At 43.8% G+C, this 24552-nt stretch overlaps 1 protein-coding gene across 14 annotated transcripts in view; it reads right to left on the bottom strand.

The window, feature by feature from the left end:
- Nucleotides 1–315: 315 nt before the first annotated feature.
- The window catches only part of LOC119161534 (uncharacterized), a 38906-nt gene continuing 14669 nt past the window's right edge, over nucleotides 316–24552 (bottom strand). For 6 of the 14 annotated variants that reach the window (XM_075879071.1, XM_075879078.1, XM_075879070.1 and 3 more), the window contains 6 exons: nucleotides 23913–24179; nucleotides 23502–23534; nucleotides 23309–23420; nucleotides 7701–7934; nucleotides 1421–1521; nucleotides 316–673 (listed from right to left, as the gene is read on the bottom strand). In XM_075879071.1, coding sequence (XP_075735186.1) covers nucleotides 579–673; nucleotides 1421–1521; nucleotides 7701–7934; nucleotides 23309–23420; nucleotides 23502–23534; nucleotides 23913–24179 — 842 coding nt within the window. In that variant the 3' untranslated portion in view covers nucleotides 316–578. The remainder of the gene's footprint in view (nucleotides 674–1420; nucleotides 1522–7700; nucleotides 7935–23308; nucleotides 23421–23501; nucleotides 23535–23912; nucleotides 24180–24552) is intronic. The other 8 variants (XM_075879073.1, XM_075879079.1, XM_075879077.1 and 5 more) reach the window with 3 other exon arrangements.

Genomic DNA, 24552 nt, shown 5'->3' with positions numbered 1-24552 from the left:
TTGTAGCCACGAAAAAGCACCCAATGCCTCAGCAAATGCACTATACTTAATCATACTGCTGCTTCCACAGATGATTGGCTTGATGAATCAGCACAGCTAGCCAGACTTCTATGCAGCATATGCATACAGTCAAGTCAAACTATAGATATAATATAAAATTAAGCCAGTAAAATGCAGCACCAAGCACAATGAGCTGCAAGTCAGTTCATCCCTGTAGCTCCCTCACTACGTGCAGGGCAACAATATTGCAGACTCCCAAGAAAAGGGCACAGTGCATTATGTTCCGCACAAGAATTGGCATCCAAAGCCAGACAGTTCACCACACAGCCTTGTACTGCTAAGGCACTCTTTATTTGTTGTCCTTATAAAAACAAAATAAAATATAAAATAACTTAAGAAAAACAAAAACTTAATGTTTAACAATCTAGACTCTGACAATCCAGTAACACCACCCAGCATTTTCGTCATTGCACATTGCTTCCTTTTCAGTGCCATTCTTCCTTTTCAGTGCCATTCTTCCCTTTGCACAACTTTGCAGAACAAGGAGAATGGCTGGGCGGCACTTGTCTGAGCAGAATTCAGTCTTGCCTTGACTCATGCTTGATGAACTTGCCTTGCGGGTATCTGCGCCACATTGATCGAGGTGGGCCTCGGCGGTTCCATCTAGGACGAGCTGCAATGCAATCGGCAATAGAATAGATGAAAATGCACATCACACGGAAACAGGCACAGCTTTCCAACTTCCCAGAAGGGAGGCAAAAACCAAAGTAGAAGTGTACTACGAAACGGACACAAAATAATTCATTGTCGTGATCAAAATTTGGGGTTTAATCAAGCAAGGTTCATTCCAGCAGTATACTACATGTCTAACACGCATACATGAATGCCATTTTCTCGTCTATACCTTGCTCTGAAGCACACCGCATATTACACTCGGTCGGCAATGCGCAACTAAGGACCACATTCCCTTCATAAACCACTTTGTTTGAAAAGCTAGTACTACCCACATGATAAAAAAAAAGGAGAAATGATGGATAAAACACCTAATCCTAAAATTTGTGTAACATCTCATCCACAAAGCTGTATTCCCAGCATAACTATCATGACATCTACAATGATAAATTTGAAACACCTAGCACTATCCGAATGCATTAAAATTTTGCTTAGTTTATTATGGCTATCAACTAAGCATGGTAGAAAGGTCATGGGAAAACACAAATGCAGGGTTCAACTATTTTATGCATGGTGCTTGAAGCCCTGAGAAACTTAGTTGATGATGAAAATACAATGGAGCCATGATGTCAGTTGATTTGCTGAGTACCTCCAATTCGGCTGTTCCAATTTTCTAGTTTCTAGAAAATTTAGCCCGTTGTATAGATAATAATGCAGATAGTATCATGAAAAGAAGTGCGATACTCACCAGCGGCAAAGCTGAACTTGTAGTCAGTCCCATCATGAGCAATAACTTCTTTGATAGCACTTATGGCACTTTCATGATCCTTGAATCTCAGTAGTATTTTCCTGAAAAAAAAGGAATAGATTTATGCTACATTTCTCTTTTTCATATGCACAGATAGCCAATCACCAATAAATAGGATATGCTCGTTTTTTTATTGTTTTTTTGTGGCACCATTGTTATTTCCTTAGACACCATGCAATGCAATGATTGAAACTTCAGACCTATCTATATAGGGCTCTCCATTCCATATTTTAGATTCCATTTCCTCAACATTTATGGACTACACCTGTGGTGCTTGCCAACTACACTAGTGTTGCTGTCAATGATTAGTGAAGTCAAGGCCTCAGAAATGGTGCATTCCTTAAATGCGGTGAAAGCAGGTTCCCAGGCCATTCATATTGCCTCAATATTTCAGCTCCGGCATTGCTGATTGCAACTGTTGCTGCTGCTGGATGCTGCTGTGTTGTACGCCACATCCAGCCACATTTTGTGCTCATGGAGCATGCTGTGTAGCAGTGCCAACCATGCCAAGAAGTTTTAAGCTCAAGGTTTGTTGCTGCACCACACTATAGGAAATGATAGTTTCCTCAAATTACAGTTTTTGCTCGTGTAATGAACGCACTCGCATAATCAACGCACCCCCTAAACTCATCCGCTGCAGTCCCGCTAATTAACACATGGCGCCTCCCTGCCCGCTGGATCTCTTCCGTTTTTATTATGCCGACACAATTCCGCCACCTCGGCTTACTCCCTCCGCACCTTCGCCCGCTGCCGCATGTCGTATTGTTTTTATACGCGGCACGTCCGCAGTCTTTAATTATCTATGCACCACAGTGAGGTTAATGAACGGTGAGAGTGTAGAGACATCGCAGCTGATGAGCACACAGCGAGCGAAGGTCACAAAACTGCCCGCGCAAACTAATGGTCGCTTCCTGCAAATACTAAACGCAAGCCTAACCTAGTGTTCTGTGGCCCAACCACATGCACACTATTTTTGAGCGACGACGACAGGATTTGATGTCGCCACGGATGTCGCAAAGGGCCATTCGTCGCCACAGCATCGCAGGTTTCTGAAAAACCAGAAGAAAGTCACTTGTCGCCCAGAAAGGATCGTGACAGATTACCTAAAAGGGTAGCATCCCCGATTCTCGCTCTGGTTGCAATTCTATCTTTGTGCGTGTTATTCGCGCATAGTTCGGGGAACAAAAGAGTCTAGTTTTTCCACAGTAACTTCTCATGTGGACATCGAGGTGGCAGCTGTATTTTGTCGTTAATCTGGTTATCGACAGTTTATTTTGATGCTTCGGTGGTAGCTTGCTGCAATGTTGATTACTTGCTACAATATTAACGGCGTCGTCACGGTCATCGTGCAAGGTTGCCGCGAAGTTAGCAAAGTGCGGCGTAGCGCCCCTCGATATCACAGTAGATACCACTGTATCAGTTAAACAATTGCGAAGAAAGATAGCCGCGAAACGCTTATATGGCATGGGCGGGCAGCGTGAGGACAGCATGCAGAAGGCAGTGCCATGAACCACCGAAGATGAGTGAAGTGCAACAAAGAACCTGCAACAAAGAACCTGCAACCAAACACTACACATGTCAATTGCGAAAGATTAAGTGACCCAACTTTTTTTTGCATTACCCATTTTTGCTCACCCGCAGAAATTTTTCATAAAATTTGCCCCGCATAATAAACGCACCCCCAACTTCGGTTCAATTTTTTAAAGGAAAAAAAAATTATTCATTAAGCGAGTAAACATAGTAATTACAAGGGACTGGCACTGCGATTGTTCAGCGACCACTTGCAGGTAGTGAATCGCACTTGTGGCTTCGTTTATTGCTGCGTTTTGGTTTTGTTTCGAAACAAAGAATGAACACTCCTGAGCTTCGTGACCCAATTTAAAATGGTAAGCCTAAAAGCATAAAGCACAACTGCTGCACATTCGGGGATTTTTGTTTCGCGAGAAAACAGCTCCAATCCACACGAACAAACGGGGAGCCAGAACTACGACGATTAGAGAAATCCGTGTACTACCCGTCAGTCCCATGCTCGCTGAAGCTCCCTAGACACTAGCGCCAGAGTTCCCTCTAGTGTATTTAGGAAACTATGTAGGAAACTACTATGCTAAGTTCAAGGGTACTACATAGTATCTACCAGTAGGGCACGGCACATACTCCACCTCTGCAGCTAGCACCGCACATGGCACTGAAGCCCTGCATGTACTACTGTGAGCAATACGAGTTCGAACACGTGAGCGCGTCGCAAATCGCCTCAAAATGGAGGTGATATATGTAGATGGAGCTGTCGAAACCGGATGGGAAAGGAGGGAAGCTCTTTTCCCTGTCCGTTGGAACTCCCGCTCTGCTAGCATTGCAGTCAAATGGCAGATGATTGCGTGCAATCAGCTGCTAGAGATGCCAAAACGAAGAAAAATGCACGAAAAACAAAGTAAGTGAAGGACGTGTATAAAAATGCGCAGCCAACACCACCTACATATAGTACAGGCATGGCATGATGGCAGCGCAAGTAACAACCGATATCTCTGCAACTACATAGCCTGACGGGTCATTGAGTGTGGCTGTGCACACTACGCAAGTTCATATCACCACTGGCAGCCACTAATGTGCTATACACCACTACTTTACAGAAACGATACTGCAGCTAAGTGTTAACATACCACGAGCTCGCCACCCTTTCCACATTGCTTCCGACTAGAATCAGACATTTTGGAACTGGTTCCTAGCAGCCAGAAACGCCTTGTCGAGCAAGTTTAGAGAAGAGAGAACATTAAAAGTATATTTAGCCCTATTACAAAGCACTTGAGAAGCGACATTTGTCCAAAGCTGCATTTTTCAAACACTACGCTAAAGCTCTACACGCGAGTGAAATTGCGCGAGCGAGGGCCACAAAACGCAGCAGACCGAGATCATAGGAGCTGGCCCATCTGAGTCACTCAGCAAGCAGATGCGATAACATCACTTTATATGTTGGTGACTTGCAATTAAGCAGCGAGGAAACACTGCCCGTCTTGATTAAGCATGAAAAGACAAGAGGGCGAGGAGGTACCACTCGAGAAGCAAGTGAACTTTGCTTCAAAGAGCACATTGCGATCGCTGCCATGTACGATACCTTGGAAGCCAGACTGCAGGTCGCACACTTTAATGTGCTGCACTTTCATCACTAACAGACTGTGCGAAGTGTTCCTCTCCCTGAAGTTTTATAGCTATGTGATACACAAGAGTTTTATAGCTATGTGATATACGATTAAAAAAGAGAGAGAGAAAAATGTTAGCTACCAGCCTCTCTTCGTGTTACACTACAATTCGTTGTTATCCCATTTATTGCTTTGCCCATTCATTACTACAAAACGCTGGTGTAAGAATACGACGGTACCACGTCAAAGGGTTCACGAGCCATTCTCGCCGATTCTTCTCTATATAGCATGAGTGCCAATGATCGCACCATTAGAATCAAACATCACAGTTGCTGCTCGAGCAATCACAACCTTGACGAAAATGCAACTATACCTCTTTTGATAAAACAGAAAAGATGTTTCAGCCACGCTTCCGACTTGATGGCTATCTCACGGTGCCACTAAATTCGCATGCTAAAGTTCAGTACAACATTAATAGTACAACATTATTAACTGACCAACTGACCAGTTATTCTGGACTCAAGGGCAGCAAAATATAAATAAACAAATTTTCTGACTGAATAGTCTTTAAATCTGAATAGCTGGTTGCTTAGCAATCCTAATAAAGTTTGAATTGTCAGCTGGTGGCTATACTGATCATCATCAGCTTGACTATGCCCACTGCAGGAAGAAGGCCTCTCCCATGATCTGCCAATCAACCCGGCCTTGTGCTTTCTGCTGCCACGTTATGCCTGCGAACTTTTTAATCTCATCGGCTGACCTAACTTTATGTCCCCTCTTTGTGAGTTTGCCTTCTATGAAAATCCAGTCAGCCTTGATGACCAGCGGTTATCCTGCCTACGTTTTCCGCCCACATCCATTTCTTCTCAATTTCAACTGATATCCTCCACCCCGGTTTGTTCCCTGACCCACCGAGTCCTTTTTTGTCTCTTAAAGTTACACCTATCATTTTCCTTTCCATTACTCGCTGCGTCGTCCTCAATTTAAACTGAACCCTCTTTGTAAGCCTCCAGGTTTCTGCTCCATAGATAAGTATCAGCAAGATGGAGCTGTTATGTACCTTCCTCTTGAGCATTAGTGGCAGATTACCATTCAGGATTTGAGAATGCTTGTCGAATGTGATCCACCCCATTCTTGTTCTCGTTATTCATTTCTCTCATGGTTCGGCTCCGCGGTTACTACTACCCATCACTTTAAGTAGACATTTCTTTACAACTTCCAGTGCGTCTCCACCTAAGTGCTGTTTTCTGATGAAACTGTTGCACATTATTTTAGTTTTGTGCATATTAATTTTGAGACCTACTATTCTGCTTTCCGTATAATTCGTCCCCTTAGTTACTCATCAAGGCAACGTCACCAGCGTATCGCAGGTTGCCAAGATACTCTCCATTAACTCTTATCCCTAAGTCTTCCCAATCTAGGGTCCTGAAAACCTCCTGCAAACACGCAGTGGATAGCATTGGAGAAATCGCGTGTGTCTACCTTATTGGGATTCTGTTGGTGGCTATGGTGGCTGTGAATCCTATTGTGGCTGTGAATCCACAGTAGATTTCTTCCAGTATATTTATTTAGGGTTCATTAATGCCCCGATTTTGTAGTGCCTGCGTTACTGCTGATGTCCCAACTGAGTCAAACCCCTCTTCGTAATCTATGAAAGCTATGTTTAGGGGTTGGTTGTATTTTGAGCATTTGTATATTACCCGATTGATTGTATGAATATGGCCTATTGTGGAGTAGCCTGTAGAAAATCTTGCTTGGTGTTTTGATAGATTGAACTCAAACGCCGCCTTAATTACATTATTAGCTATTATTTTTGTAAATAATTTGTAGAGAACAAACAGTAAGCTCATCGGCCTGTAACTTTTCCTAGACATCTCCTTTCTTATGGATTAAGATGTTCGCGTTCTTTCAAGATTCTGGTACCCTTTCCGTTAAGAGTTCAGTTTTTCTAACAGTTTTTCTAACACAATTTCTCCGCCATCTTTCAGCAGGTGTGTTGTTACCTTACCCTCACCAGCAACTTTGCCTCTTTGCATTCTTTCTAAGGCTTTCCTTACTTCACCTGTAGTTACTGGTAGAATGTCAAATTCCTCTGGGCTATTATTGCTTCTTACGATATCATCCTGGTTGCTTCGACTTCTGTACAGCTCTCTGTAGAACTCTGTCCCCTCGACTCTTATCCTATCCATATTGGTTATGGCATTGCTTTCCTTGTCCTTTGATGCATACATCCGATTTTTGCCTATGCATAAGTTTGTCTTTGCAGCTGTTAGGCTTCTGCCGCTTTTTAGAACCTGCTCAATTCTCTGCATGTCAAACCTTCTGATGTAGGCTACCTTACGCCTATTGATTAACTTCGAAATCTCCACTAGCTCTATTTTGCCGGTGTTATTTGAGGCTTTCATACCTAGTCTCTGTATGAGATGTTTCGCCTCTTAATATAATTTGCCAGTGTCCCGTCTAGTGAGTACCTCCGATTTCCATTGCACACTCTTTGATGATACTAATAAGATTATCGTTGATTGTGTCAACACTAGCATCGGTGACACTGTTGATTGATATGTGGGGTTCTTTTGACCACCTGGGGTTCTTTAACAAGCACCCCGGTGACACTGTTTAATGCCTCGAATCTATTCTGAAGGGAATATCAGAATTCCTGTACTTTCCTCTCACCGCTTTCCTCTCATTAATTGGTCTTTTGCATATTAGCTTATGCCTTTGCTCTTAAATCTAGATGAATGAGCTCTTGCCAACAACGTCTATATTCGGTACAATGCCTGGGTGTGCACACAGAATGAAGTCCCTTTCACTTTTAGTTTCGCCATTATGAATTCCCACGTACACTTGCTGTTGGACGCGGCTATACTACTAATACGATAATACGCAGTTATGAACAGTTTCCGATTTTTCAGTATGCAGTGGTGCAGAAAGAAGCAAAATCAACATCTTGTGTGAACACAAATGTACACAGAAAATAGTTTCAACAAGGTGGAATAAATTGTAAATACAGATGGGTTGCAAGAAATACAAAAATGCAGACACATAGCTCGCAATGTATAAGCTAATATTACTGTAGTGCGACATACCCTTCACGACGGTCAATGAGCAAGGCCTGAGGGAAGAGTGGTCCAAGAGCATCCATGCCTTTGTCATCAGGGAACCCTCGCACATACAACAAACGGTCAGACTTCATTGTTGAATTGCTCCGAGGTCTGCTTGGCTCCACTTGCACTGGCTGCCCCTTGAGCTGCATGTTGCGCAGCACCTCCAGCTGTGCAGTTGCTACCTCAGGGCTCTCAAAGTCCAGGAATGCACTACGCCTGTCGAACGAACCGTTAAAAAAAAAATCCAAAGAAAGCACGAGACCACTTAATACCAGGGTGCCTACCAACTCTATGCTTCTGAATTGAGAGTTTTCAAAGATAGAAAACGGTACCAATATACATGGGGTGGAACTTTATTTGCTAAAAGGCAAATAAAATTCCAGCCGATCCCACGCACTTAAAATCCATTTCATGCAAAGCAGTCTAGAAAAAGTGGCGTAAGCCCCCCTCACCCCATTTTTTGCTTTGAACCAAGCCTAAGGTGCATTGACATGTTTGAGCAGTTCAAGTAGTGTTCATACAGTGGGCTTACCATGCACGCCCACCACAGTGGCATGCAACTTATGGTTCATCACTAAATTAGCACTTCTGTGATGGCACAGATGGCATACTCCACAGCAGTCTACCAAAGCCCGACTATAGCTTGCCAAGTCGTAAAGAGAGAATGCAATAGGTGATCGGTAATATGGGCAATCGCAAGCAACTGTGCGATACGATGGCTTCGGGTTCGACGCACCATGCAGGCCAGCAGTGGCACGCACACACTTTTGTACCGCTCCGTTGCAAAAAGCACCTCTCCGTGCAATGTCAATGCTTTAGAAGTTGCTTTTTCTTTATTGCTAACCGTGACAGCAACGATGATAACCTACGAAAGCCATGAATGGCAAGAAAACTTTTTATTGCACCAAAATGATCTGCAATGCTTTTATGCTGCTCAGGGGTACTGTCAGTTAGGCTAGCAGATAAAAAAATTACTATTTTAAAGATCTCGGGGGACGGGGATGACTGCAGCAGTATGCTAAGAGTTCTTTTTAGAATCGCTGCTTCGTCCAACATGGTCGATCGGCATGAAGCGCAGCACTTTTTGAGCTCGTTGAGATATCTTTTTCTAGCCTTCAGCGCGCTATATGATGCATTTCTTAGCCGAAGCCACATGCTTATTTGAACGCTGATATTGGTCAAGCTGTGCGGCACGACGGCACATAAACAATACAGTCAGACAGACAGCGCCGAAAAGTCGAAACCCTGCGCTTGCTTAATGCACTTCTTCCTTTGGGTGCCATCCTGGCGCACAGTTTGACCACGATAAATGCAAATGGACTCGTCCAGCGCTTCACCTAAAGTTACTATTGAGTGAAGATTTCGCATTTTTTGTCATATATCGAGTGAAGCTTTTGCATTTTTTGTCATATATATCGGTGCGATGGCCTGTGCTCATCTCATATGGCAGGTAGATTTCCCCCGCGTGTTCCCATAATATCCTTGCTAGGTGCGCCTGCGCGACAATTTATTTCGCAATATAATATTCCCAGCAAATCCATGCGTAAGGTTTTTTGGTGTGAAATACACATGTACCTGCGATAAAATGGTTTTCGCACACTCTGGCTTCAACAATCCGTACTCGAAGGCTACCTGTCGCTGTGGATCTCTTCACAGCCATGGCCCACCAAATTTTTCTTTGTTCATTCCATGGGAATCGATACATGCGTTTGCCTTTCACACACGAGTTGGAACAGCCACGGCTGAACAACCGACTATGGTTTAGCTGGACGAAGATAAATGGGAGACAGCGCGCGCGAATCCCGAATAATCTGAGGCTCACAGCGGAGTGCTTTAACGTTGTCTACTCTCCTCGAACCGGAAGTTGGCAGCAGACGGTGCAACACAAAACCCCTTGCTGTTTTACTGGTCACCTACTGCAGAGTCCGACAAGTCTTCCTAACTCTGCTCACACTGAATGAATGTATTCTAAATTTGTGACTGAATTCATGAGGCAATAAGCTTCTTTACTGAATCCCTTTCATGGCTACTTGTGTTGCAGGGCCCCTTTCACACTACCACGCAATTACTTCAAATCTTATTCTTTCTACTGGCAGTGGTATGCAGGTATTGTTATGACAGTCGTCAGTAGGCTCCATGCTGTCGCCGAGAAATGTAGCCGGGCAGCGCTCCCATGCCCGGAACCCCACGTTCTCGGACCCAGCGGCAGGGAGCGACAAAGCGATTAGAAGACTGTCCACGAGCCAATGTCCCTACAAGTGATTCCTCCGGGCCGGCATGTCTAGCGAGACGGTGAAGCAGACCAGCCGCACAGGTCGTGTCTCCGCTATTGAAGTGTTTACTCCTTGGCTGCCCATCCAGGGAAAGACAGAAAAAGCAACCCAACCGCCAAATTGTTCCGGGAGAGAACCCCATTTGCCCTATCCTCAGAGCATTGCGTCAAGAGGGGCAATAACTATTCGGCGGACCATGTGCTACTGAATTGTGCCCTGTGGGCGGTGTCGATTGACGTTCTAATTAAGGAGGAGCCCGACAGGGTTTAAAATGGCGCTGTAGAGTGCAGGACGTCGCTCTGAACAATGTAACGGTTCAACCACCACGCTCGTGGTTTGTGAACTCCTTACCTCATGCTGTAAATAATTGTAAATAGTGCCATAAACCTGTTTGTTTTTCGTATCCCCATTTTGTCAGTGTTCAGTTCCTCAACCCAAAGCTACACCACGCTACCACAAAAGACCGGGCAGACCCCCTGTCCGCAACTGGTGGCAGCGGTGGGATTCGAAGCGACAACTGGTGAACAGGGCCGAGATGCACGACAGTATGTATGACACATGACTGAAGAAAAAATATTTATGCCTTACACAACTGGAGGGTTAAGTTGTCCATGTCATGACTCGAAATCATGTTCACCCTACACTCATGCCCTACAATGCCAATTTGGTAAATACTAGAGCTGCGCAAAATGAATACGGATATAAAGAAAATGCAGAGGCCGAATCGTATTTACATGCAAAATTTAGTGCAACACAAGTGTTGCCAGAAACACTTTACATGTGAAAGGCAAAGATGCTATTTCCTCCAACTTCTGTGGAAGCCCAACTGATGTGGCAGACAAGGGTGTGCTCCCTTCGAGCCCGAAGTTCCAAATTTGCCTCAAAGACAATATATAGGATCTGAAATACTACATGCTAAAACCTTCGTTGTCCAATTTTCCTGACTGTATATTTCAGGCCCAAAATATTAAGTGATCCCCACCTCTTCTGCATTCATCATCTCCATGTTGGAACCACGTCTTCTGGAGTCGACACATTTGCAATACATACGCAGCAAAGCTGCTTTGAGGCAGCTTTGCTGCAAAAGGAGAGCACTGGGGTAAAGCATATTGAAAACTTGAAGGGGCCACTGCTAATTGGATATCAACTATTTTTCGCTGAGAAATTTGAATAGTGAAATTCTGGAGCAAATCAAATGGCAAACAATATTTAAAAAATATTTCAAATTTTGAATATTAGCACACTCCTCATAAATAAATCATGGCGACAACCCTAAAAGCACCAAAATGTAGGCAACTAGATTGATAGAAACAAAGTTCCTTTGGTTTGCAACGAAATGCTTCGCCTTTAAAAACCACCACAAAGGTACTTATCTCTGCTGTAGCCTCAACACACCAGCTTGCATAGCTTTGTACCAACAAAACCTCGAGCTAGTGACCCTCAATACCCGACAGACCACATAAACTGCGATTATAAAGTGCTAGTGGATGGCGATGTGACACGCTCTGAACAAGTGTGTAGCCACAATTCGAGCAAGCCCGTAGCCATAATCACACTGAGGACACCCAAACAAAATGCCTGCTAAAGTTTAAAAAAAAAAAGGGGGGGGCATCATAGGGTATAAAGATGCCCCTGTCTTGGAGGTTGTTCATTATGACCAGCAGGCTTCCCCCTTGCAGGAATCGCCACCTTAAGGGAAACCTGCAACACTTTTTCAGCATGGTAAAAAAACATTGGTGATCAGTAGTTGCAGCTCTCAAAAACGTGCGAGCCAACATTATAGCGCAGCATGCATTATTTTTCTAGTCAGCTAGAAATTGCTCCCTCGTCTCTTTACAAACAATGCCATATACTCAAAGTCCACAGTCATTGGCCGATATGAGCATCGTGATCTGCACAGTTACTGTGGCCACTGTGGGATGCCACCACGTGCCCGTGTGTGCTCTGCAATCAAACTGAAAGTAAGCGATGCATTTAAAGAAAAAAAAAAAGCCCCGTGTCGGCATGTTTTACTGTAAATGCCGTCGAAAGACTAGTCTTGCATCTGGAAAGAGTGAACAAAACATTTATTTGATGTTCTGCACGAGAAAATCGATGAATTGTATTCTGGAGGCAAGAGTCTCGATCAGTGCAGCGAAAGCGAACGAGCGCATCGGGGCACGTTAGGCACGAGCGCTATCTGGCAGTTTATCTTCGAAAACTAAGGAAAACGTGCGCCTGTCTTGGAGGCGATATGGTGTAGAATGCAAAGCGACGGGCAGATTCCACCACCGTGTCATCTTAGCAAAGCGTTGAAAACACTTGCCTTTTTTGAGCATCGCATTTCATTGTGAGCGCAGTGTGATAAATGGTAGAGTCCTTAGAATTATTTATGCCTTCTCTAGTACAAAAACACATACAAAATATTGACGTGTTATGATGCCTCAGATATGCGTAATAACTGCTTTTTAATTGACAGACGCACAAGTACAAACACTGAAACTTGAGCAGTATTGGTGGGCGCTGCAGATGGGGTTGGCCGTTTGAGGTATTATGGTAGACAAACAGACGAATGTGTAGACAGATGGACAGAACAAAATTTTTGCGTCGGAGTACTCCAAGAAAGATTATCATCTTTAAAATGAAAGGTACTCAAGGTCATGACATGCTGACAAGGGGCTCATCTTTTTGCCCCTAAGCCCTCCCCATCCCTCCGTAGTTTTTTGCCACGCTCACTAGTAGGAAAGACAAAGCAATCTGCATTTTTCATGGCGCCACTGCACATGCACTGGTTCTGCAGGGGGGCTCACGAACTGTTTTTGTAGGGGAATTGGGCACACCAACCGTACGAATCCCTTTGAGTGTGCATGTGAGCGGATACGTTTCAAGATTCAAGAAAAAGCTTGATGCTGGCGAAATGCCGACAATGTGTGCATTGAAAAGATGCAACTCTACTTGTGCAAAGGAATGTGGAAATGTATTTGTTTTCCAAGCCTTGCAAGAGATCACTATCGATGCAAAGCTTGGATAAGGGCTGTAAAACTCGCATGGCTGTCAAACACACATGGCCGCATGAGAGCCATTGACCCTGTCGAGAATATGCAGGAAACACTTCGTGTCAAGTACAGACATGCTTTCTTACAGTCGTTGAGCTTTCACGATAACTCTTTAACGGCAGGGTCTACGTTCTTCTCACCAAGACACCAGGACTTCATGCTCGCGCTCTCGAATGTCAGCAATCGGGTCAGGCAAGCCTGAAGTTTACGACGCTTCAAACGTGCGGTGAAGAGATTGGCGAAGTGAAGACTGCAAGGTGCGTTACTTTTCCTGTCTGTACTGTTTAAAAGTGTGTGCTGCTCGCTACTGATTGAATACGGTGGTTGCAGGGCATTCAATCTACCCCTAAATCTTTGGTGAAATGCTTCTCTGGCGTAGCAGTCGCACTCTGCTGTTGGATGTAATGTAGCATCAACCAAAATGTTCATTTTAATTTTGCAGTGAAGTAATGAGTCACGAGTGTGAATGTCATGAAATACTTCCAGCCCCAAAAGTAACTTCTGACACAGCTGTTACTTAATGATTAAAGAGCTACCATGACAAGCTTTATGAATGATACCTTTATTGCCAGTTTCCCGGCTGAACAAATCTACGCAGACCCCGTTGAACAAATCTACGCAGCATGCTATCGTGTTCTGTACCAAGCATGCAGGGTGCAGCTGTCACCTCTTAATTCGTACGGCAGATCTAATCTAAAATCGCATCATAGCTTGTCCACGCCCATAAAAAAAATATCGAAAAGGCTACTTTCCTAAACTACACTATGCATATAGCCTAAAGCTTTTGTTACAGGGTTCGTACAAGTTTCCAAAGCAAAAATTCAAGGATATTCAAGGACCTGTTGGAAGTCTTTCCAAGGACTCAAAGCGGCATGCGAAGTTGGAATTTTTCACTCTTAAAATTTTCAAAAATGACCAATATTATTGCACTTAAAATACATAAATATTGCAATTATAAAAGAGCATTGTCTTAATAACTTCTGGCACACTTTTCCAACCTTTCCATTGGGAGAGGGCACGATGCCATGTTGGAAAGTTACGCGCTGATCGGCTTCAACACGTATGTGTAGTCTGGCCTTAAAGGGGTCGTTCCACAATATTTGTAGCTTGCAGGCCCTTTGCTGCAATCTAATTATTGCTCCAATAAGCACGATACACCAACCAAGATTCATTTAGTCTCACTATATAATTTGTCGCCTTCTTGATCCGGACAATTTCCAGTTCGTTTGTGGGGACCAAGTTGGGCAGGCACGTAGCAGTGTAGCCGACTTAGTCACGTGATCACAATGCTTTGCACGCGTCATGCTGAGTATTGTCATTTCTCACACGCATGTGCCACACAAGCACCTACAAAACAAACTCGCCGCTACCTGCAGCAGCTGCAATGCTTTGCCAGTATGTACGGGCGAAAGTCAGGAGGTCACTCACCTGACTACAGATCTGATGAGACTTGTCTAGAACTATTGTTGCCCTTCCTATGGAGCTACGTCAGTCTTGGACATGCTTGCGATGGCCCTCGATTAAGAGAATGAGCATTTAGGTACACTTGGGAAGTGACTTCATATATATTCTTAAAGGGACACTGAAGTTAAATAAGAACTTACGTCAGAGTGAAAGCTCAATGTATGACATCTAAAACAACATCAACAACAGTGCCCTATTTACCGAGAAATTAAGGTAAATGCACAAGAACACAAGCACCACAGTACGACATTTTCAAAATGATACCGATGGCATCAGACAGATCGCCTACAATTATTCACTAGTAATCGATCTAACTGAACTAAATAAAGAACCTTCTGTGCATCAAGAGACTCAATAAAATATTGCTTGTTCGTTTCTGCTTGATTCATGGAATAAAGAACCGCCGGACGTTATGGGGAATGGCGCGAGTGGTTCGAAAATTCAATTTTCATGTGGTTACACGGAAAAAGTGGTGCCATCTAGCGGGGCGCAGTCGAAATATAAGCGTCTATAATCTGGAAGCCGATGGCGGGAAGTTCATCAATGGCCATTGTTCTGCTGTGGCTCCTGCTGCTTTGGGTCGTCTGCTACTAGAGCAGTAAAGCCAGGCAACGTTGTGCACGGCAACAGTGACGCGAGTCGATTCGGTCGGTCCGCTTCTTGAGGGGGGTAATTCGAAGTGCGCTAACCCGATGCGGACCACTAAAACGTGATTTCAAAATAGGCCCTTCCTTGGCATAGAAGTAACACTACGAGGTTTCTGGACCGCCTTTTCAACAACCAACGTGGACTTAATAGTGGCCTTTAGTGTCCCTTTAAATCCACACGGTGCTTGCTATAGCCTTGAAACTTGATGGCACCACCTTATCAAGAGTGTCGGCTCGTGCACACTTGACACTCGCTGCACGTTGCTCAACAACCAAGAAGTAACAACTGTGACAGTGGTTAACTTACACTTATCCTGTGGATACATGTGCATTCTTTTCTAGCACTCTTAGTTTGTTTAAGCAGCACACTTGCAGTGTTGAGCTGTCACAGTCGTTCATCAGCACTCATCCTGTGCACTTTCTTGTTGTGCGTCCTTCGTGCTTGAGCGGCACATTACATTTATGGGGTCGCTCGCCCTTCAAGTGACATTCTCATTTCTTGCTATCACACTCACTGCTTCACCCTCGCCACAAATTAACTTTTTCCCATGCACTTTTGCAAAATGGGATCATGTGCACCCACACCGCATTACTGCTTCGAAAATGGCGAGTTTCACAGGTTGACACGCAAACATACAACATTTAGGAGGTCGCAATGCCGATATGAGTGTGCACTGCTCAGGAAATTCAAGGATTTTCAAGGATGGCACAAATTCCAGGACTTTTAAGGACCTTGAAAATGCATGTTTCAAATTCAAGGGTAGTCGAGGACTTCAAGAACCTGTACGAACCCTGTGTTAAGAGATAATAAAAATCGTAATGAAAAAAACCCCACAGCCTCTCCATGGCTATGTGTCATGTAAAGCATTTTGAAGAAACTAGAAATCCATATGATTAGCCATTCCAGGTTCCTACATTTTGACTTTCATATCTACTGTAAAACCGGAACAAAGTAGGTTGGAGCGGAATATAGGTCAACCCCCCAAACTTTGCGATTAAGAAATTTTTTTGGAAATTCGAAGCCTCGCGGCACCCCCTTACCTTGATGAATACGCAACAACCAGCTGCACTGTGGCTACGTTTCTTTTTACTTCGACACTAATCTTATGTAGCTAAGGGGGTACGGTAGGGTGAATGGTATATGTCAGTTACCTTAGAAACAGCTGCAAGTATTCCCATAAAAGTTCACGTGCTCACAAAAAATGCCATTTGGTATCAAGTGACACTTTTTGTATGCCTAGGTTGCTTATCCTTCATTGGCTAAGTCCAAAATTTGAAAGGGGGTTCGCTTATTCAAGGTACGTTTTCTCTGAAACTATTCTAATGAATGTAACCATATTCAGCCGTGTTGTAGACTCGCAGGTTATATCTGAACTAAAAAGTACATTTTAATGAAGCTTTTCTAAAAAAAAAGATACTGCTTGCACAATGCCATGGAGGGTGCGTATTCTGCAATTTTTTACAGCTTCACTTTTTACGAAATCAGCAATATTTAGTTCATATTGTCTCCAACTTGTTGTAGCTCACGCATGCAAAGTTTAATCAAAATCAATGCAATACTTTTTGAGAAAAGGTACATTGAAGTTGAAAAATTTACAGAAAACTCAATTTGAGAAAAACGAAGTTTCACGGGCGCATACTGCTTACGCCAGAGGGCGCGCGGCACACTTTGGCGCGGACATTAAACCACATGGAGTGGCCGCACGACGTCCGGCTTCCACGGGTTAGTTGCTCATAGTACAGTGAATTTTTGTTGTCAATTGCAAATTCGATTTTTTGGGAGGTTTACCCTACCAAACCCCCTTAAATGCCAGAATGCCACAAAGTGCTGTAACTCACTCACTTGAACTTGAGTCCGATAACACCCGTTTCTCACTAGTCACGTCCCAGAGTGCATCGCCCTCCGTTAAATCCAATGCACTGCTGATGCAGCATTTGCAAAAAGACTAGCGCACTATCTCTCCCAGGTCAGATTTCCAAGCTGATGACACCGAGCCACAAACGTTTGCGAGCAGTGGACGTCGTAGGCAACCAGCGGGTCTCTTGAATTGTCGCCCAGCATCCACTCATTGTAAAGCTCGTGCACGTGATCTTCGAAGGGTTTATTGAGCACCATGTCCAGTGGCTGGAGGATTGATGTTAGTCCCCCAAGGATCACGACAAGGACCATCTTGCCATCGGACAGAGCTACCTTTACATAGGCCGCGAGATGGCCTTGAAAGGAGTCGAGCACCAACATGCTCGGGTGCTGAAAAAGCGCACCAGGTCGCCGATCACACAAGCCGGATCCACTCAAGCATGAGGGACTCATTTATCAACCCTTTTCCATTCGCATTCGCGATAACATCCTAGGGAAAGTCTTTTGGGAGCCCTTTTTTCATAAAAATGATATGAGGGGGCAGTTTCTTTCCATCGGCTGTGCACGGAGCATCACTGTAAATCGCAAATACTCATTGTCTATTGTCAAGAGCTTCACTTGCTTAGATCCTTTAGCAGTCAGTCCGGTTCGAGGGCATATAAAACCAGATTGATATTTCGTCAGTGTTGCCTATGTGTCCCATCATGCAGCAATGCTGTTGACGATACTCGGCCAGCGCTGATACTCGACCAGCTTGTTATAGAAATCTTCCGGCAGATTTTGGCACACAGAAGTACGCCGCCTTTGCACAAAGCCCTTCCGCTTCATAAATCGGCACACCCACGATGACGAGCTTTTGAGAGCCTAGAGTCTCGCGCTATTTCGATAGGTTTCAGGAGGATGCACTCCGCTGTCCCGGGTAGCGACATTGCACGCAGCTCCCAGACAAATTCGCGAATAGCATTTCCAGTTTGGGGTGCACAGCAGCCCGTCCACGAAACGAAGTTCTTTTTTGTTACTGCAAGATGTTATGCACTGCTTTACTGCTTTGGGCTTCTCCAGCATTGAACACTTTTCTCCGATGCACAGAATTCTCGTGCCACTAAATTGCCGTGCGCTTCCGCTTACTTGATAACTTTTTTTCTTAAAGCCTATTTTAAGCTGTTGTTGACTACCACTCATTTCTGAAGGAAATAGAAAAACAACAACAGCAGATTGACAAAGATAACTGAAGCTAAACTGCGTTGCTAGTACACTGTACTGTAGGCCTTGCCTAGCCTTGCTCAACGGCACCGCTGCCGATACTCACAAAGCAATGAATGGAGGCTTTTGACTTTAGCTGTCCATTGCCGAGAGACTTACACATTTTTTTACTTCCACATACACATACAGACTTCCACATACAATTGACAACTGCCTAGTTTTGAGAAAGACTAGAAGCACTCCAGAAGGATTTTTTTATTTGAAACTGCACATCTGCGTTTAATATGACTTTCACGTTTGAATTTTTTCCTGCACCATTTAATTAAAACAATGCCAGAACCACTTGTTTCAGTTCATTGGTGCACTTCAGTACACACTTCCTACATTACAGACCTAGTGCTTTTCCATGACCACTCGAATGACTTACTAAAACATGGGTGTTGCGCTACTCTGTTCCTATTGAAAAAATATTAAGGACGCAATCGACAGATGAAAAAAAAAGCGCCCTATCCTGTTTCCTTCCTTTTTTCGTCTATGTGGATTGCGTCCTTGATATTTTTTTCATTACTCGAATGACATTTAAAATGCTCTTTTTTATAAGTTGTACTAATGAACACCAGATTTCAATATTCCTAAATTAATGTTTACTATGACATCTGTGTACTTAAAGAATTTCATTTTAATAAAAGTTATAATAATAAATTGTTTTTCCGAAATATTGCACAAGAACGTGCGATCTGGAAAAAAAATCACCTACTTGTACTTCGAAATACAGTAGACTCACATTCAAGCTCTTGTTGTAAAGTTGTTTGAATGTTTGAACAAGAAGAGGCAAAATAAACTAATTTCTGCTGCTTGACGGGAGCCTTCATACAATGCATATACCGTATTTACGCGATTTGAGCACCCCCCCGATTCTAAGCACCCTCCCTTGTTCTCACCATAAATATTTTGGAAAAAGTTACTTGCGAATCTAAGCAGCCCTCTTTTTTTTTCTTTCTGCGAACATGGCGCAGTCAGGGTCGCCAAGCGCGCCCTCTCGTTGCTAGTTTAGGAAGCCGCTATGTCGTATGTTGCTAGGTTTACACAAGAGAGGGCGGCACAAAAGTCGGCGGCCAGTAAAATTCACAAATCCGGACAGGTTGCGTTGACTGTTAGCGTGCGCACATTTTTTCGTCAGCTTTTCGATAGCCCTGACATAAGTCAGAATGAGTGCAAAGAGGGCATCCTACAACTGGAAGTTTAAACGAGCTGCGATCGCGTTTGCCGAGGACAATGGCAACCATAGCGCTGCTGCGGAATTCGGCGTGGACCGAGCCTGTATCATAAGGTGGAGGAAGCAGCGGGACCAGATTTTCAAGGGCGCTGCGACTCGCAAGAAATTTACAGGGCTGTGCAAGAGCCCACACGCCGAACTCAAAGATTCCCCACGCCGTGTTCCATGCTAGCCGTGGCTGGGCAGAGTGCATGATGCGAAGGAATATATTTTCTTTGAGACACCGGACCACGATATGCCAAAAGCTGCGAAGTGATTTTAATAACAAACTCGCTTTTCAGCAACATGTGCTGGATTTCCGCAGACTCAACAGCTACTCTCGAACAAGCAAACCTAGTGAGTGGTTTGCACACAGACTGAACTAAAAAGGCAGTGAAGTGAAGTAAACAAATGATAGCACTTCGTTGCAAACAAAAGAAACACATGAACTTTCTAATAAGCAAGCCTATTGTTGCCAATGTAACAATAGTGAAATTGCACAATATAGACAATTCCTCTAGGAAATATTAAAGCAAGGGTCTCAAACGCACCGTCCTAGGACCGACATTTTGCTAGTAGCCCAGACCACACGAATGCCTATGTCTCACATTTATTTGTTTTTCTAATTAGCATGTCCATGAGCTGCACAGACATAACTAGTGTCAAGCATTTTTTTTCTTGAGGCACCCAAAACAGTCATGTTTTGCAATAGAACCGCGGAACAAAAAGCTATTTTAGAATCCAGATTTAAGTCATTCTGGAGATCAGTGTCCATATGCTCCTCGAATCCTGATGTCAAATCTCCTCTATATAAGTGGCACGCATGCAAGATATAGGAAACTTTTCAAATAGCAACATTGACTGACAACCCCAGCCCCAGTCTTGACAGTTGTGGCCCCTGTGGTGCTTCATTGCCGTCGACTGCAGATGGAGATGTACTTGCTGTTTTGTCAGCGCAGCACCACGAATATTTTTCACTCCGTCCTGCATGAGAGCCAGGTAACCCCACGAAATAATATCTTGGCCACGAGAGCTCATTGAAACAGCAAATGCGCCAGCGCCGAACCATCGTATATGCAGCGGTAGCATTCGGCCACATCTACAATACAAATGGTGCGAAACTGGCCATCCCTTTCCCCTATTAGAACGTTGAAAACGGTGTGCGGGAGGTGGCAGCACATGAAAATAGAAAAGATGAATTGAAGTGTGGCAAATCGCTGTAACTGCACTTGTACTTGACAGATTAGAAAGACTTCTGTGACAGTCTTAGCGTGGCAGTGACAGTCTTAGTATGGCAATAAGGTCTCTTAACGAAGCCACTGAACAATCACCTCGAAAATGTTGCAGGGTCCTTTCAAAGGTGCCTTGCTTAGGCAGCATTACTATAAGGAATATTTTTTTAAAAAGATAAAGCTGCAGACAAACTGCCTCTTACATGTTCACTATGGATCCATATCACACCAGTGCAACGTGCTGCTTCTCTTCATGCTGGAAAAGCTTTTTCATCCAGCTTTTGCCCAATAACTGAATTGTACGTGCCCTTTGAACCGGCAGTTCTGCGACTTATCAGAGCATGCACATGAGTACACATTAAATGATTGATTGATATGTGGGGTTTAACGTCCCAAAACCACCATATGATTATGAGAGACGCCGTAGTGGAGGGCTCCAGAAATTTCGACCACCTGGGGTTCTTTAACGTGCACCCAAATTTGAGCACACGGGCCTACAACATTTCCGCCTCCATCGGAAATGCAGCCGCCGCAGCCGGTATTCGAACCCGCGCTCTGCGGGTCAGCAGCCGAGTACCTTAGCCACTAGACCACCGCGGCGGGGCTGAGTACACATTAAATGAATACTTATCAGTATTATGGGTGGTAACCAGAAGATGTACAAGGTATTATCCTACCTCCTGAACTATACTTCAGGGCAGTAACAGAATGTGAAAAAGATTAGACACGCATTTACATACAGTCCATAACCTGAGTGAAATGAATATTAAAGCCTACTGCCCGGTTCACTGCTTCTTTCAGTAAAATAATTGAACAGCTTCTGGACAAACGTAATCTGGTTGAATATTGTCCGTTTTGGCTGTTTGAGCAGTGGAAGATCAATAAGCTTGTTGAAATGTCCTAACTACACCATTATAAATTGCTTGCCATATAGAGAAAGGCCACCGACCTGGTCACTAAATGATAATAGACAGTATCAATACGATTTAACTATGCTAATTGAAAAGTTTAGACAACTAAAAACAACACATGTATTTCATTTTAGTACTGCAAGTGTAACTTGAAATGACAGCACCGTGGAAAATGAGGTTGCAAGATAGGTGGAATACAAGCCACACAGTGCCTGCATGGTGTGTGTTCCTTCAGTCTGTTGTCCTTGTTTTGTTGCGCTGCCCATTTCAAGCTACATAATGAATTCCAACTTTCCCAGATGTCAATTCTTTTTCAAGTGTAAGTTGAATTCTACAAGATAACAGCAAGACCCCAAAAAATAAACGGAATATAAGGACTTTGCAAGTGCTTTAGCTATTACAAGGCAACTAGTGTGGAAAAACACATGCGGAACTGAACTTGAAAGACTAGCAAAGAAAATTTTCCATGAACTCACCAGTGACCATGCACAACTGACAAGAGAAAAGTACATCATCAATTGCACTTAACTACCCAGGCACCAAAAAAAGTTCAAATTAATATTCTATTGAATCCCACATTTTACACCTAGATTTTTCTATCAAGCCTATTTTACCAAATCAACTAAGAAACAATAGCTGCCGGAAAACTTCACTGTAGTGAGGTCTATTGAACTTGGGGAAAGAAGCACTAAGGGAAGTCAAAACAATATTTCTTGAAACTGGAAGAGCAGCCATCTTCCAGTCACACCTGCTACAGAAATACTTCGTTATATCAAAAAATTCGCTATAAACATACTCATCGCATTGCATAATGAAACTATTCACTTAATCCGTTACAACCAATTCTTTATATCCACATTACACCAAGGTTTGAGTGCATATCCCTTTGCTTCTATAGGCTCATCCATAGCAGACAGGCAAAAGCTTCAAATTTTCACAGCGAAAATCCACTGATTGTGCTGCTGCCATAAGGCAGGATGGGTCCTATGAAACTTCGATAAGTTTTGATAAAGCAGACGGGTCCCTGCGAGTGTTTCAGTGTATCATAAAAGCAACAAAATACTTATGTGATCAACAATTACCCATAGTGCATAACGTTGCCCAATGGCACCCACACTCACAGCTCCAAGATTTGCAAGCTCACACACTACTCCCCAAACACAAATTGTTGAGTCAACAGAATCTGCAGCTAGAAAATCTTGGGGGAAAAGCCATTTCTGATTTTTCTGGACCATGAGCGAGTCTTTAGCTAGAAACAAATGTATGGCTGAGAAATCCACGCAATCCGTCGCGTGGATTTTACCCCACCTTTCCTTATGCGGTCTGGTTTGACTGGGGCCGCTCCTGAACTTTCCTTCTTCCGTACTAATGGAACACACAGGGTCTTTTGTTCAAAGTTAAGGAAGCAGACATATTAACAAAAGCTTTCCTTGTTTTATAAAACAAGACAAGGTACTGTGCTCTCTCTACTGTACCATGTACAGTATGGTTCTCTGTTAAAGGGAACTCTGATGAACACCAATATTGCCGCCTTGTAACAGCAAATGAGTAAGAAAACTTTCGTGAATGTCACTAATCTGTCAAAAAGTGTCTGAACTCTCAACCATAGCAGTCTTATGCAAATCAAAGCCACTATGCGTGTTCCCTTCAACAGTGGACGCATCTGTACATCCTATTTTGCCGAGCACATGAAGCAAGAAGTAGAAGCATACCTGGTCACAAAGCGGACACCGCGGATGGCATCCGACAAGGCACGAACGTCCTCCTTGGTCACTTGGCTTGACATGTTTCCAATGTACAATGAACGCTTGCACACATCATCTGCTTCAAAGGAGGAGAAGGAAGCTGACAAAACGAATTTATAGACAAAGCAGAGTTGACATTTTACAATGAAAAAGTTCTTACCCCAAATGTAACGATGCGACTCTGGGATGCTTTCTAATATCGGGAAAAAAATAAAGAGTTGGAAATATATAAAGAACAGTGAAATAACATGAAAACAATATCGTACATGGCATAGCCAGTATTTGCAATTAAATAACCTAAGGATCAGAGGGCTCAAACCCAAATTCAATTTATATTGCTGAATGGTCAGTTCAATTTTACTACAAGCTTAAAAAGTGAAAATAACCACTACCGATGACAGAAACGGTACATTTTCGTGCTTCCCATGCCAGGTAGTACTCCCGTGTACCGCAACATTAGAAGTACAAGAGATTGCACAGTGCTGTCGGCTCGTAAGCTTCTGCACTTGTACAGCAGCATGCAAACCTACTAGACTGCAACATACAAGCAGGGAGACCACATAAGACATACCATCAAAATCAACACGTGGCCTTGTGTCTGAACGGTCCCTAGGAGTTCGTCGCTGATAGGACCGGCTCCCACCTCGTGAAGGAGTCCCTTCCTGATCAGTGCCCTCAGGCTCGCTCTGGCTGTGGCTTTCCCCCTCCTTTCTGGGCTTGGGCCGCTTAAAACGACCACCAAGGCTGCCTTCACTCACACGGCCATTACGACCATTGGCACGGTACGGTGCTCGTCTCCTGACCCCTTGAACTTCTCCAGCTACTTCAACAGCACCTGCTAGACATCACACACACTACATTGTGGCACCGTACAATATGCATTTTCACAGCATCACAAAAATTTAATGCACTCATTAAATGCTTACCCGCCCCCCTGGTTCCCAAGTTCTTGGACTGGAAACCGTACTTTATAATAGAAGCCTGTGCTGGCTCAAAGACCTCATTTCGCTTTCTTGAGGCTGCCTAAATGCTTCACTGCCCGCCGAAGTGCGGCAATCTGAAGCAATTGTACCAGTATATACACGAGAGGTGGTTATGGAGTCTTGGGAACTTACTTTAATCTGGCACACTCACTACATATCCTTACTCAAGGGCCTACGTACAGCAATTGACTAAGTGCACTTAAAAAAATACATGCTTGCTCGTGATTT

Source organism: Rhipicephalus microplus, chromosome X (genome assembly GCF_043290135.1).
Source record: "Rhipicephalus microplus isolate Deutch F79 chromosome X, USDA_Rmic, whole genome shotgun sequence".
In the NCBI taxonomy this organism is placed as follows: domain Eukaryota; kingdom Metazoa; phylum Arthropoda; class Arachnida; order Ixodida; family Ixodidae; genus Rhipicephalus; species Rhipicephalus microplus.
This window is presented reverse-complemented; position numbering and strand designations above follow the sequence as displayed.